Below are 11,350 nucleotides of genomic sequence, written 5' to 3'. Positions count from 1 at the left end.
TGCGGCGGCCATTCCACACCCTCGTCCCCATGGGCTATTTATATCGCTATGGCTAATGACATGGATAGTGTTTCTCACCGTCAAAGCGTTTTGCACCGTTGCAACATGGACGATGTTGCGGTCACAACAAAAACTCATCTGTTGTTGGTCTGCGTCCAGACAGAGTTGTGCCGAGCATGTTGCAAACGCACCATGGACCATGTTGCGTTCATCTCTAGCTTGGTAACATCCCTCCTGATGTTCACATCGCAGCGTCAATAATGTTTGAGAAACTTTGGCCAAGTCCACACCGCTCATTGGAACTGGCATTAAACGGCGGCTACCCCTTGCAACACCGGCCACAATCCCTTGCATCACTAGTGGTGGGCGACAAAACACTAGCGAGCGCGGGCAAGCAGTCTTGCAGCGTGTGATGTCCCCCGTCTCCCCTTGCAATAGCGATGCCCCGCGGCGTGTCTCCAATTTGGTTCCCCCTATTCGCAGCAAGGGCTATGAGATTGGGATGTGGCGACGTGCCCGTGGAGATGGAAGAACGAGGAGAGAGCAAACGGGAACGAGCGGGGAAACAAGACGCGTGGCCGAGAAATTTCTAGAGGAAAAGGAATGTGCGGGAAGAAGCAATGTGTGGGCCCCAAGGATGCGTGGCGTGCGACTCGAGGCGGCGGGCGCGTCACGCGTGACGTGCTTTCCCACAAATCATACATAAACCCTCAACGAAATAAAGAATGACACCACCTCTCAACACGTGGAAAACACCATGTGCCAAGTGCAAACCAGGCACTAGGGCACCGCAGCGGCACCGTCCTAGACCGGGTCCACGGTGCGTCGACGGAGATGGAAGATAGGGGAGAGAGCAAAGGGATCGACCGGGGGAAACAAGACGTGTGGCCGAGAAATTTCTAGAGGATAAGGGAGAAACAAGGGGCGGCGGGTTGAAGCGGTGTGCGGGCCACGAGGGCATGCGCGACACGTTTTCAGCCGGTTGAGTGTACGCGTTTTCTCACAAATCATACATAAACCCTTATAGCAAATAAAGAATCACACCACCTCTCACCACACGGAAAAAACCACGTGCCAAAGTGCAAACCGGGCGCTAGGCGCCAAAAAGGCAGCGCCGCGGGGGCACACCGTCCTGCACCGGGTCCACGGTGCGCCGGCCATTCCGCTCCGGGTGGCTATTTATAGCGCTCCGACGAACGGCCCGGATAGTGGACGCCCCGCCCCCAAACGAATCGCACCCGCCTGCGCCGCCTTCTCTTCTCCAGCGTCGGATCTTCCCCCACTCGCCGCCCTCACCGCACCTCCATTCCCCTCCACCACCTTCCCTCCCTCCACGCGCTCCTCTATATAAGGTACGCCTCCCTCCTCCCCTCTCCTCTCTCCCCCCGCTCCCGCGCTTCCGGCCGACGGGGGGCTAGGGTTTGGTGCGCTGATGGATCTGGTGGGGTCGCCGCCGGGGCTGCTGTGCTGCAGGGGGAGGGCCGGATGTCGGACGAGGCGGCGAGCCCCCCGGGCGGCGGCGGCGGCGGAGGAGGCGGCGGCAGCGACGACGGCGGCGGCGGCGGCGGCTTCGGCGGCGTCAGGGAGCAGGACAGGTTCCTGCCCATCGCCAACATCAGCCGCATCATGAAGAAGGCCATCCCGGCCAACGGCAAGATCGCCAAGGACGCCAAGGAGACCGTGCAGGAGTGCGTCTCCGAGTTCATCTCCTTCATCACCAGCGAGTAGGTGCCCCTCCCCTGTTTTGCCTGCCTTAAAAGTGTGGTCTTGTGCTGACCTGTCGCCGTTTTGTTTTGTCTGTCTGTGCTGCAGGGCGAGCGACAAGTGCCAGAGGGAGAAGCGCAAGACCATCAACGGCGACGACCTGCTCTGGGCGATGGCCACGCTGGGCTTCGAGGAGTACATCGAGCCCCTCAAGGTTTATCTGCAGAAGTACAGAGAGGTGTGTGCCCATTTAGCCATGTGTGACTTTTTTGTCTGAACTAATTGGGGATGGATTAGTGGTTTGGGTTTGGGAGTTAGGTAGGCCCGTCGCTAGTTTAATATTTTGCTGCTGTAGCGTGAATTAGCTCTGTTTGGCACTTTGGTTAGTCCTACTGTCCTGGAGTAGTTGGCAAGTTTAAACACCCCTATTCAGCTCGGTGACTGAGGACACCCCACACTGCCTGGCACCAATCAGCTTATTGTCCTTAGAACAGGTGTTGCTTTATCCTTCCAATTACTGCCATTCAGATCTTAAAAAAATTCTTTTTTGTACTGTTAATTCAGATAAGTGAATGATTCGAAGCACTAAGAATTGTCTGCGGAATCCAACTATTAAAATGAAGTCTTTTATTCAACTGGGACATGCATGCGAACACTACTTTCTCTTGTGCAGGCCCCAGCTATTTGACCCTGGTCAGCAGCAATTTAGTAGATGTAAACTTTATAAGAGAAGTTCAGAATTTGTTAAAGAAGTTACTGAAAGTTCCTTGCTTAAAGCTATGCATCATACTTACAAGTCAATAAGTCATACATAATCTAGCTTAAAGAATAAAGATCTGATGTCCATTCAATACTTCTTAACACAGCTTAGATTTTATGCATGGCCATTGGTCACTGTATGCTTTTTATCCTCCCCTGTTTAATCCAGTTTATCCATCTGACATGACTTATCTTGGTTTTCTTCTGTTTGACGGATGGCTGTTTCTGATTGCAGACGGAGGTATGTGTATATCAAATTTGTTTTATACGTTAAAAATGTGTTCCCTCCTTGCATGGATTCCTCCTATATCTTTTCATGTGTTCTTTGCCATTTACCCACAAAGTTTTCTGACTATTAAGTCTTAATGGAAGTTGGAATCACTGGAAATTGATCATTTGAGACTTTGAGCTATCCCATCCTGTTCATATCGTACTTGTATCATTTGTGCAATTTCAACTGACCATGTTAATTATTGATGTACTAGGATATTTGTATAACCTAGATAGGCTGGTTTATTTATGAATTTTGTAATTACATGACCTGTATGCATTGTTTCTAGGTTACCAACTGAACAAAAAAGATGCATATATAACACAGACTAATTAAGGAGAATTTCACAAGCTTCCCCACTGTGTTGACCATTTTATGGTTGTTCTGTTGGCTTCTCTGACTGCTTGGTTCTTTTGTTCCCCATGATGCTTCTTTAACAAGTACTCCCTCTGTTCAGGATTACTTGTCGCAGAAATGGATGTATCTAGATGTATTTTAGTTTTAGATACATCCATATCCAAGACAAGTAATTCCGAACGGAGGGAGTAGATACTTCTTACTAGGGGTAGGATATTGATATGATTCATGATTTATTGATTGTACTATAATGTCTATACAAATGAGAGGGGTGACAAATATGACTCATCTAGTCATCTCTTCTTCTGTCAATACTTGACAGGGTGATAGTAAGCTAGCTGGGAAGTCTGGTGATGTCTCTGTTAAAAAGGATGCACTGGGTCCTCATGGAGGAGCAAGTGGCACAAGTGCGCAAGGGGTTAGTATGCCTGTTTTCTTATTTATTTTGTAATATTGCTGAAAAACTGAGCTATGTGCGTTCTTTATAGATGGGCCAACAAGTAGCATACAATCCAGGAATGGTTTATATGCAACCTCAGGTGATTATCTTAAATATGCTTGACAATGTTTTAGTCGGTTGCATAATATGGCCTGGACTTGATGTTTAGCACGAGTCTAGCAGAAAATAGTCATGGTTGATGCATGTGAGACGTCTCTCGTGGTTAGGTTGTAGTTAGACTCAGCAGCTCGAGAAACTTTGTAGTTTTTCTAGATTCAGCAGCTCGAGAAACTTCTGTTAAGCTGCTAGGCGTGCAAATGTCAGTTCCACTGATAGTATCTAGTGATAACTGTACCATCTAGCTGCCGTGTCCAACTGTTCATGTTCCCATACAACTAAGTAATGACACCCTGTTCTCTGCAGTCTGCAGCACTATTAGAGAGAAACACTGCCATACAAAAGCAGTACTCTTTATTTGTTTCTCCAGTTAATCAAATCTAGTGGGTTGCAAAATCTTGCACGACATGGAACTTTATGAGCAAGTAGGATTGGCTCACGCATCCTCCATGTTCATGTGTTCCTTTTTTGGGTTGGTTTATACTTATAATCTGGGCATGTCGTAGTGTAGAGGCACTCTTATCTTGGCTGGGAAACCTAGATGTGTTGACAATGCACAAAAACAGGTTTATTTGATGAGGACGCAAATATGACGTGCCCAACTAAGTTTTATCTGTGCTATTAGAAATGCAAACCTTTTGGATATGTTTCATTATTCTGTTTGACAACATGTTTGTATGCGACGGAGTATCTAAGACTACAATTTTTGTAATGTGTTTTTCTTTGGTACGGTGAACTTGTTCATTCGTCAACAGTCGAAATAGTTTAATGTAGTTGTGTTTTCTGACAATTCTCTTTTCCCTTGTACAGTACCATAATGGGGACATCTCAAACTGAAGATATGGACCATCTCCGAGACTGCTGCTACTCTGCTAGGTATGTATCACCCCTACATACACGTCACTGAATCATATAATATTGTGATCATTATGAAATGTCTGATGCATTTCTAATATGTAGGCGGGTTTTCGTCATGTGGAGAGCACTAAGCAGTTAAAGAAAACTCTTAGTACCCCCATTAGTCTCGTGTTGTTGGGTCTGCCAGAACTGATGCTCCAAGGCTGCTTCCCAGATGTAAATTGCTTTTTCCTGAGAATAGATTCAGTTGTGGTTTAGCATGGTTGTTGTTGTTGTCTGTATATTTATGATGATTAGCCTCGTCGTGGCTGTCATTCGGTTCCATATAATCTGGGTATTTGGGGGAGACATAACTCCTCCAGGTGTAGTTTGTCCTGAACTAGCTGTATCAGACTCTTGAGAAGAGTTGCTTTTAGTCCTTCACCGACTCCCATGTGCTAAGATCGCTCTTGAGACGAATGCATTTTGCCCCTCCTGCTGCCTGCATGCCACAGCGCTTTTCTTATAGACATCTGGTTCACCCATGCGGATGATACTAACCAACTTCATGTCACTTACCCATACAAATTTTGATTCAACACAACATCGCGGACTCCTTTGATTCAAAGGAGTTTCGTAGGATTTTTGAAGGATTTGGATCCTTAGGTTTTTTTTTTCTATGGTGACTCTTTGATTCGCAGGATTGGAATCCGTACTAATTTATTTCATACGACTCATTTGTACTATGTTTTGAAGGAAAATTTCATCCACCCAAACCTCTTGATATTTTTTTTTTGGTTTTTCCTGTGCTATCAAACGCACTTTCATCCAAAATCGAGTTCTTGTAGGATACAAGAAAACATGATATTCTATTCCTCTGTGAATCAAAGAGGCCCTTACCAGAGGCAAACCAGGCCAATTACAGCAGAATTAGAGCTTTACATGCCAGCAGAAGGTCCAAACCGCTTTTCGGGCCTAGATTCCAAAAACATACGGATAGCACAAAAATAGGATTCCTTATAAGAGATTTGAGAGAATGCTAAAATTTTATATACACTCCTTTGATTCAAAGGAATTTCATACGATTTTTGGAGGATTGGAGTCTTTCGGAAAACTTGGGCAGGTGATCCGACATGGTTCACACTGAGCAAGTTGAGGTAAAGTCGGGTGAAGATCAGTCTCTTACATTGGTTGAAGCATGTGCCCATGGATGTTGTGACCTTCTTGAAGGCATCGACAGGGTGCTCTTTCTTCCTCTTCTTGAGACAACTCCAAGGGAAACCCTAGACCCACCTGTTCCCCTCTTGAGGGCATCAATTTTGGAGTTCGATCCGGCTGAAGGGACCAGTAAATGTGTTGGGAGGATGGGTCTGGCATGATGTCTCATATAGCAACGACTGACTACATTGAGCTGTTGTGGCGGGGTACGAGCAACGACGATAACATGCGATGGGCATCTGGTTGAGGGAATCCTCTGCGGCACAGTCCTTACACATCTCTCATTTGCGCGTTTTCAAAATCGGAGTGGCCTTGCCACTTGCGAGTTTTTATTTTTTTAGGCAATCTCGCTAAGTTTTTATTCAACCGTCACCATTGTGGCAGAGACGAACGGAAGACCATGTGGCTGTCCTAACCAAGCACAGCGGCCAGGCCCAATGATAAAGCGAACTTCGCTAAATTGGGCAGCTATTTGTGAGTGTGGCCGGTTGTTTGGCATAGGCCGACGTGGGCTTTGGGCAGCTATTTCAGTGGCCACCTGGTGGCTCGTTGGTGCTTCAATGTGACGAAGTCGGTGTTGTTTGGTCAGGAAAAAGCGATGAATATAGCTCTTGCGGACAACCTCGACGGTGGCCTTCCTCTCGATAGTGCATGTGGGTAGACAGGCCGGCCAATTGTGTCTGGTGTAACGGATTTCACCCGGTTTTCAACAGGCCAATTGTGCCTTGTGTTTCGAGGCATGTTGTAACTGGTTTCGCTACCAACAAAAAAAAACGATTAACGTATGAAAACTTCATAAGGATTTCAATCCTTCAAAATTGCTACTGAAAATTCTATGAATCAAAGAGGTCCTTCATATCTTCAAACTCAGCCATTACTATCCAACAACCTGACCAATTGGCCACAATCATGAAGAAGTCCAGTCATAGATTCCGAAAGGACAGAAAACAATCTAAATTCACCGTATTGTCTCTTATTTTCTGATCTACTTAGAATTCTATCATACGAGTACATCCGTTAGAAAGTATGTGAGCGCATTGCTCAAACCAAAAGCACAGCAAACCATCAGGAATAAACATGGCGCGAGTCAAAACAAGCAAAAAATGTTGGCCACAAATCAACACGCAAGCAGAATCTGTTAGAAAAATACAGGAGTCACGATGGAAAAAAAGAGGGGAGAAACGAGCTCCAGAACACAACCAGTTTACAAATGACAATCCATACAAGAATCATATGATGTCCCAGCAGATTCAACCGACGGGGCTGCTGACAACCCGACACTAAAATGTGCATACGAAAGAACATGGCTTTGCCTACCTGATTCAGGATGCTAATTAACCAGATGGAAAAGCCGCACCAACCGAAGTTCCGCAACAGCTCCGCTTTATGGTTACACCAATACCCTAGATGATTGATGAAGCTTATGTGAAAGGGCCCAAATATATGCTACAGCCTTAGCTAACCTAACAGCGGTGCGATGCTAGGGTCAGACAGACTCCCGCCTTTTCCTATACAAAACATGGCATCCTGATGGGGAGAACCGGTTGGGCAGATAGATTACCTTGATACCGACAGAAACAAGAATTCGCCGTGAGCTAGCTAGCCTTTCTGTTCAGTTGCACCACCTGCCCATCAGCCGCCTATGCCATGGCGTCCTCCTCGGCTGTCATAGCTTTCTCATCTGGCGCTTCGACCGTGGCACCCTCTGCGTTTTTCTTGGCTGTCGCAGCTTTCTCATCCCGCGCTTCGACCATGGCATCCTCCACTGGTTTCTTGGCTGTTGTAGCCTTCTTACCTGGTGCTTCAGCCGTGGCACTCTCTACAGGTTTCTTGGCTGTTGTAGCCTTCTTACTTCGTGTTTTAACACCGACACCCTCTGCAGTTTTTCCAGTTGTTGTAATTTCAGCATCAGCTGCTTCGGCAGTCGTTTCACCTTGTGTGGACATACCAGCAAGTGCTTCAACAGCAACTCTCTCATCTGGTGAATCGCCTGTGGCTTCACCTACACCAACCTCCCCACCCGGTGATTCAGCAGCATCCCTGTTTTCCATTTCATCCCCTGGTGCCTTCCCAAGTGTCCCTGCAGTAGCTTTATCTTCTACAGTTTCCTCAACTGGTGCTACAGCTTCTGACTCCACAGCTCCCTCAAACACGACTTCAGTCATAGTTATCTCTTCTGCAGTTTTTCTGTCCACATTGGTGTGTCCACCTGATGCATCGATTACATCTTCCACTTGAACAGTTTGCTCGGGACAGCTGACTTGTTCCGGTTCTATTTCAGCAGTTTTGGGTTCCACGATTTGCTTTTTCAACCCAGCTTCTTGGACTGACACTTCAGTTAGGTCTTGAGCAGTGTCCCCTTCTGCTGCTGTACCCACGTGTTCGACTGGTGTTTCTGGTTGAACTTTTGAAGTGTCGGGTACAGCATCTGATGGAACTTTGACTTGCTCAGTTACAACTTGATCTACAGATTCTTCAGTCAATGCTTCATCCTCCAGCTTCACATCACAAGGAATTTTAACTGCATCTTTTGGAGCTTGATTTTCCATTGTTTGCTCAGTTACATCAGCTGTTGCAATTTGGTCAGATGGCCCAGTTAGCTCAGCAGCAATTTTTCCTGCTTTCTTAACAGCGTCAGCTTCAGGTTGGCATGCTTGCTGGACGGTCTCAACTTGTGCACCTGATGATTGCTTTACAGGTTCAGCTTGGCATGCTTTCTTGACAGTCTCAACTTGTTCACCTGATGATGGCTGTACAGCTTCAGCTTTCTCAGTTTTGTCGACCTGGTTATCTTTCACAGCATCCAGTGAAACTTTGGGCTCACTTGGACCTAGAGAAAAGACATCATCACATGGTTTAAGCATGCAACATTGTTTTAGTTGTGAACTAGTAACTTTTTCTTAAGATAAAAATAGGAGTGTTTACCAGGAAGCTTTGGGCCATGATCTCCAGGGCATGCCTCAGATTTATTCGGTTCTGACTCTCCTAGAGAAAACGGCATATTCACTAGACGAAAACTACGAAGCGAGGGACCAACAGTGCCATACTTCCCAGCAGCGTTGAAAGCCTTTTCAGCATCAGCACGCTTCTTGAACACAATTTTAATAGTATTTGTGCTCTGTTGCACTTCACTTTCAGATTCTTTTAGTGGGCCATAGCGACCGAATTTCTTGATCAGATCATTTCCTGAGAGAAGATCAGTTGACCTGCCAAAGCTTAAAACAAGTGCAGTGGGCTTCCACTCGTCGACTATCTTTTCGTCAACATGGATAATTGATCTTTCTATCACTTGTATCTGCTTCTTAGGAGCCACTTGTATCTGTTTCTTAGGAGCCACTTGTATCTCTTTCTTAGGAGCCATCTGCTGATCCTGTACAGAGGACAAATCTGTTTCATGTGATGACTTGCGCCTACGCCTTGGCCTCGTGTTGGTAGAAGCTCTTTTGAGGCTATGAATCGGGTGATTAAGCAAACTCAAACCAGACCAGTAGGAGTCCTGCATATGATCAGTAGTCTCTAGCTCAGGAGAAGGCAAAACCCTCTTCTTTCTCCTCCTCTTTGATGTACTTCTTTCGATAATGCTTGCTTCAGTAGCAACAGAGACAACATAATTCCTGAAATCACTGAAGTAACTGATTGTCAGTGCCGAGAAGTTGTATCCATCCGTTGGCTCTATGGCAACCGAGCAAAGCTGAGAGAATAACTCCTTGGGGTCCGCAAGGTGATGGCTATGCAAGCGTCTCCTCTTTGCGCACTTTTCCACAGTAAGTTCATTCGCAGCATCATCACTAGAGACATCAAATTCTGCATTCTCTGCTTCAGCGGTATTTTCATTCTGGGACTTTGCAATGGGCGAAGGCCCGGTCAGCTGGCTTGCAGCTCGCCGAATGCACTCTCCAATCTTGAAAGAACCACCAGTTGGTGACTTTGCATCCAAATCTTCAAACGAGTCAAGACTTCTTTTCTTATCATCAAAGTCCTTGATCATTTGTCTTTCCGCTGCAACTGCAGGCTTCTGTTTCCCTGGCAACTCCAGTTTATCCTCAGGCTTGTGTTTACGAGGTCTCCCCCTGCCTCTTTTGGGCTTGACCTCTGGAGGAGGCACTTCACTGACGACAACTTCCTCAACCACTACATCCTCGATGGGAGAAATATCTGTATCATCCTCGACCCATGCACTACCGGTCTGGAAGGATGCAAGTTCAGGGCATCCCTTAGATCGATAGAAAGATGTAAGTTGAGAACAGGCTATCACTAACTCTAGGAGATCACCACCTTGGCCAGGGAACAGAGCTAGCGACCTAATATAACGAAGAAGGCTTTCTGGACTAAAAGATGCCAAGATCTCAGACCGGTTGACTGTTGAGCAAGTAACTCCATCCTTGAGCCCAGCATTCTCAACCATATATGACATTCCACTGTCAGAGAGTTCTTCTGGCAGACAAGCACAGCTCATCCCTGACAAAATCCGCCTTGAAAGTTCTTCAAGTGCATAATTGACAGAACCGACAAAGGAATCCAAACTACTCTGTTTCTCCATCTGTGAATAGTCTGTTACAAAAGGCTTCAACTGGGATTCGTCGCACCAAGCAAAAGTGTTGTCACCAAAATATGCAACCAAATGACTATCCTTTCTCTGGTGCTTCAATGCCAGCTCAGATGCATTCGAAGGATCAAAGATCTCACCGGGCCACCAAGGGTGACCTTTCACTTTACCCCAGACAAGATCAGAGACTCGAAAGCCTTCTTTGTCAAGAGGAGGAATGCTGTATCTGGCGCACTGAGCAGAAATTGCCAAGCCATTCTGTATCTCCTCCTCGAAATGTGCCACACCATTATCCTGTCCTTCATTTCCGGCCACAGGGGTTGCGTTGACATGATATTCTCCGAGTTCACCAGATTCTGAAACGAAGTGCGAAAATATTATTCAACGCTGCAGGCTAGAAGCGGTGGCATCTACTATAAGCAGTACACGAAAAAGTGACCGGAGCCTCCTTACCGGCTTCGGCTTGCTCAGATGTAGCAGAAGCACCAGCAACATCCTCTGCTGTGACCAGCTCCCACTCAGGCTCGCCAGTCAAAGCTCCAGCCTTGCTGTCGCTGCTGCCGCTTCCAAGCCCAAGCCCGTTGATGGAATCACCATCGACACATCCTTCTGTGACAACCATGCCAGCTGCCTCCGTGGCGTACAACGGATCAACCGCCGCAGCCGCATCTGCCTCTTCGCGGCCGGCATCTGGCGCACCTCGAATAGCATCCCGGGCCAGGGCAGCCCCCTCATCCTTGACCTCAGCGGCAGCAGCCACCTCCTCGGAGGCCTCCGCCATGGTCACATCGGAGTCTCCCGCCGGCCCCACGGCACCAGAATCCTGCTTGGGGCCGGCGTCCGCCCCCGGATCCGGGGACGCGACGGCCGCGGGGCTCGAGCCCATCGGAGCAAAATCACCCTGCCGAGCAAGGGCGCCGGGGCGGGGGAACCTGGAGGATTTGCGGCGCAGAGGAGAGAAGAGATCAGCCACGGAGCTCGGAAATTCCCCGCCCGCTCTCGATCTGGAGAGCCGCGGGCGGGGGGAAACCCTAGTTTCCAGGCGGATCGGCGACGGGGGCTCGGGAGTTTACCTGGCGCGCGCGGGGGCGCGGTGCAGCCG

At 47.6% G+C, this 11,350-nt stretch overlaps 2 protein-coding genes across 3 annotated transcripts; one reads left to right on the top strand and one right to left on the bottom strand.

The window, feature by feature from the left end:
- Positions 1-1,207: 1,207 nt before the first annotated feature.
- Positions 1,208-4,936, top strand: LOC119282834 (nuclear transcription factor Y subunit B-3-like). 2 transcript variants are annotated; one of them, XM_037562900.1, is made up of 8 exons: positions 1,208-1,352; positions 1,474-1,724; positions 1,813-1,942; positions 2,699-2,704; positions 3,414-3,509; positions 3,580-3,630; positions 4,458-4,523; positions 4,608-4,936. In XM_037562900.1, exons 2-7 carry the CDS (start codon positions 1,486-1,488, stop codon positions 4,482-4,484), a joined length of 549 nt encoding a protein of 182 aa, XP_037418797.1. In that variant the 5' UTR covers positions 1,208-1,352; positions 1,474-1,485; the 3' UTR covers positions 4,485-4,523; positions 4,608-4,936. The 2 variants fall into 2 exon arrangements, with proteins under 2 accessions (XP_037418797.1, XP_037418798.1); XM_037562901.1 differs by lacking the exon at positions 3,580-3,630.
- Positions 4,937-6,838: 1,902 nt separating this feature from the next.
- Positions 6,839-11,343, bottom strand: LOC119282824. Its single transcript, XM_037562893.1, has 4 exons — positions 11,322-11,343; positions 10,702-11,180; positions 8,628-10,604; positions 6,839-8,532 (listed from the first exon to the last, which is right to left on the bottom strand). Exons 2-4 carry the CDS (start codon positions 11,132-11,134, stop codon positions 7,343-7,345), a joined length of 3,600 nt encoding a protein of 1,199 aa, XP_037418790.1. The 5' UTR covers positions 11,135-11,180; positions 11,322-11,343; the 3' UTR covers positions 6,839-7,342.
- Between the last annotated feature and the right edge of the window lie 7 nt (positions 11,344-11,350).

Source organism: Triticum dicoccoides, chromosome 1A (assembly GCF_002162155.2).
Source record: "Triticum dicoccoides isolate Atlit2015 ecotype Zavitan chromosome 1A, WEW_v2.0, whole genome shotgun sequence".
In the NCBI taxonomy this organism is placed as follows: Eukaryota; Viridiplantae; Streptophyta; class Magnoliopsida; order Poales; family Poaceae; genus Triticum; species Triticum dicoccoides.
Note: the sequence above shows the minus strand (reverse complement) of the source record. Positions and strands in the feature narration are given on the sequence as shown.

Bases quoted from the DNA above. Each gene is read 5' to 3' on its own strand.
- LOC119282824 (XM_037562893.1), bottom strand. From the start codon at position 11,134: ATGGGCTCGAGCCCCGCGGCCGTCGCGTCCCCGGATCCGGGGGCGGAC. The intron at 10,605-10,701 runs GTAAGGAGGCTC...ACTTCGTTTCAG, and splicing joins ATCTGAGCAAGCCGAAGCCG to AATCTGGTGAACTCGGAGAA. The intron at 8,533-8,627 runs GTAAACACTCCT...TCTTTTCTCTAG, and splicing joins TCATGGCCCAAAGCTTCCTG to GTCCAAGTGAGCCCAAAGTT.
- LOC119282834 (XM_037562900.1), top strand. From the start codon at position 1,486: ATGTCGGACGAGGCGGCGAGCCCCCCGGGCGGCGGCGGCGGCGGAGGA. The intron at 3,510-3,579 runs GTTAGTATGCCT...CGTTCTTTATAG, and splicing joins GTGGCACAAGTGCGCAAGGG to ATGGGCCAACAAGTAGCATA. The intron at 3,631-4,457 runs GTGATTATCTTA...TCCCTTGTACAG, and splicing joins TGGTTTATATGCAACCTCAG to TACCATAATGGGGACATCTC.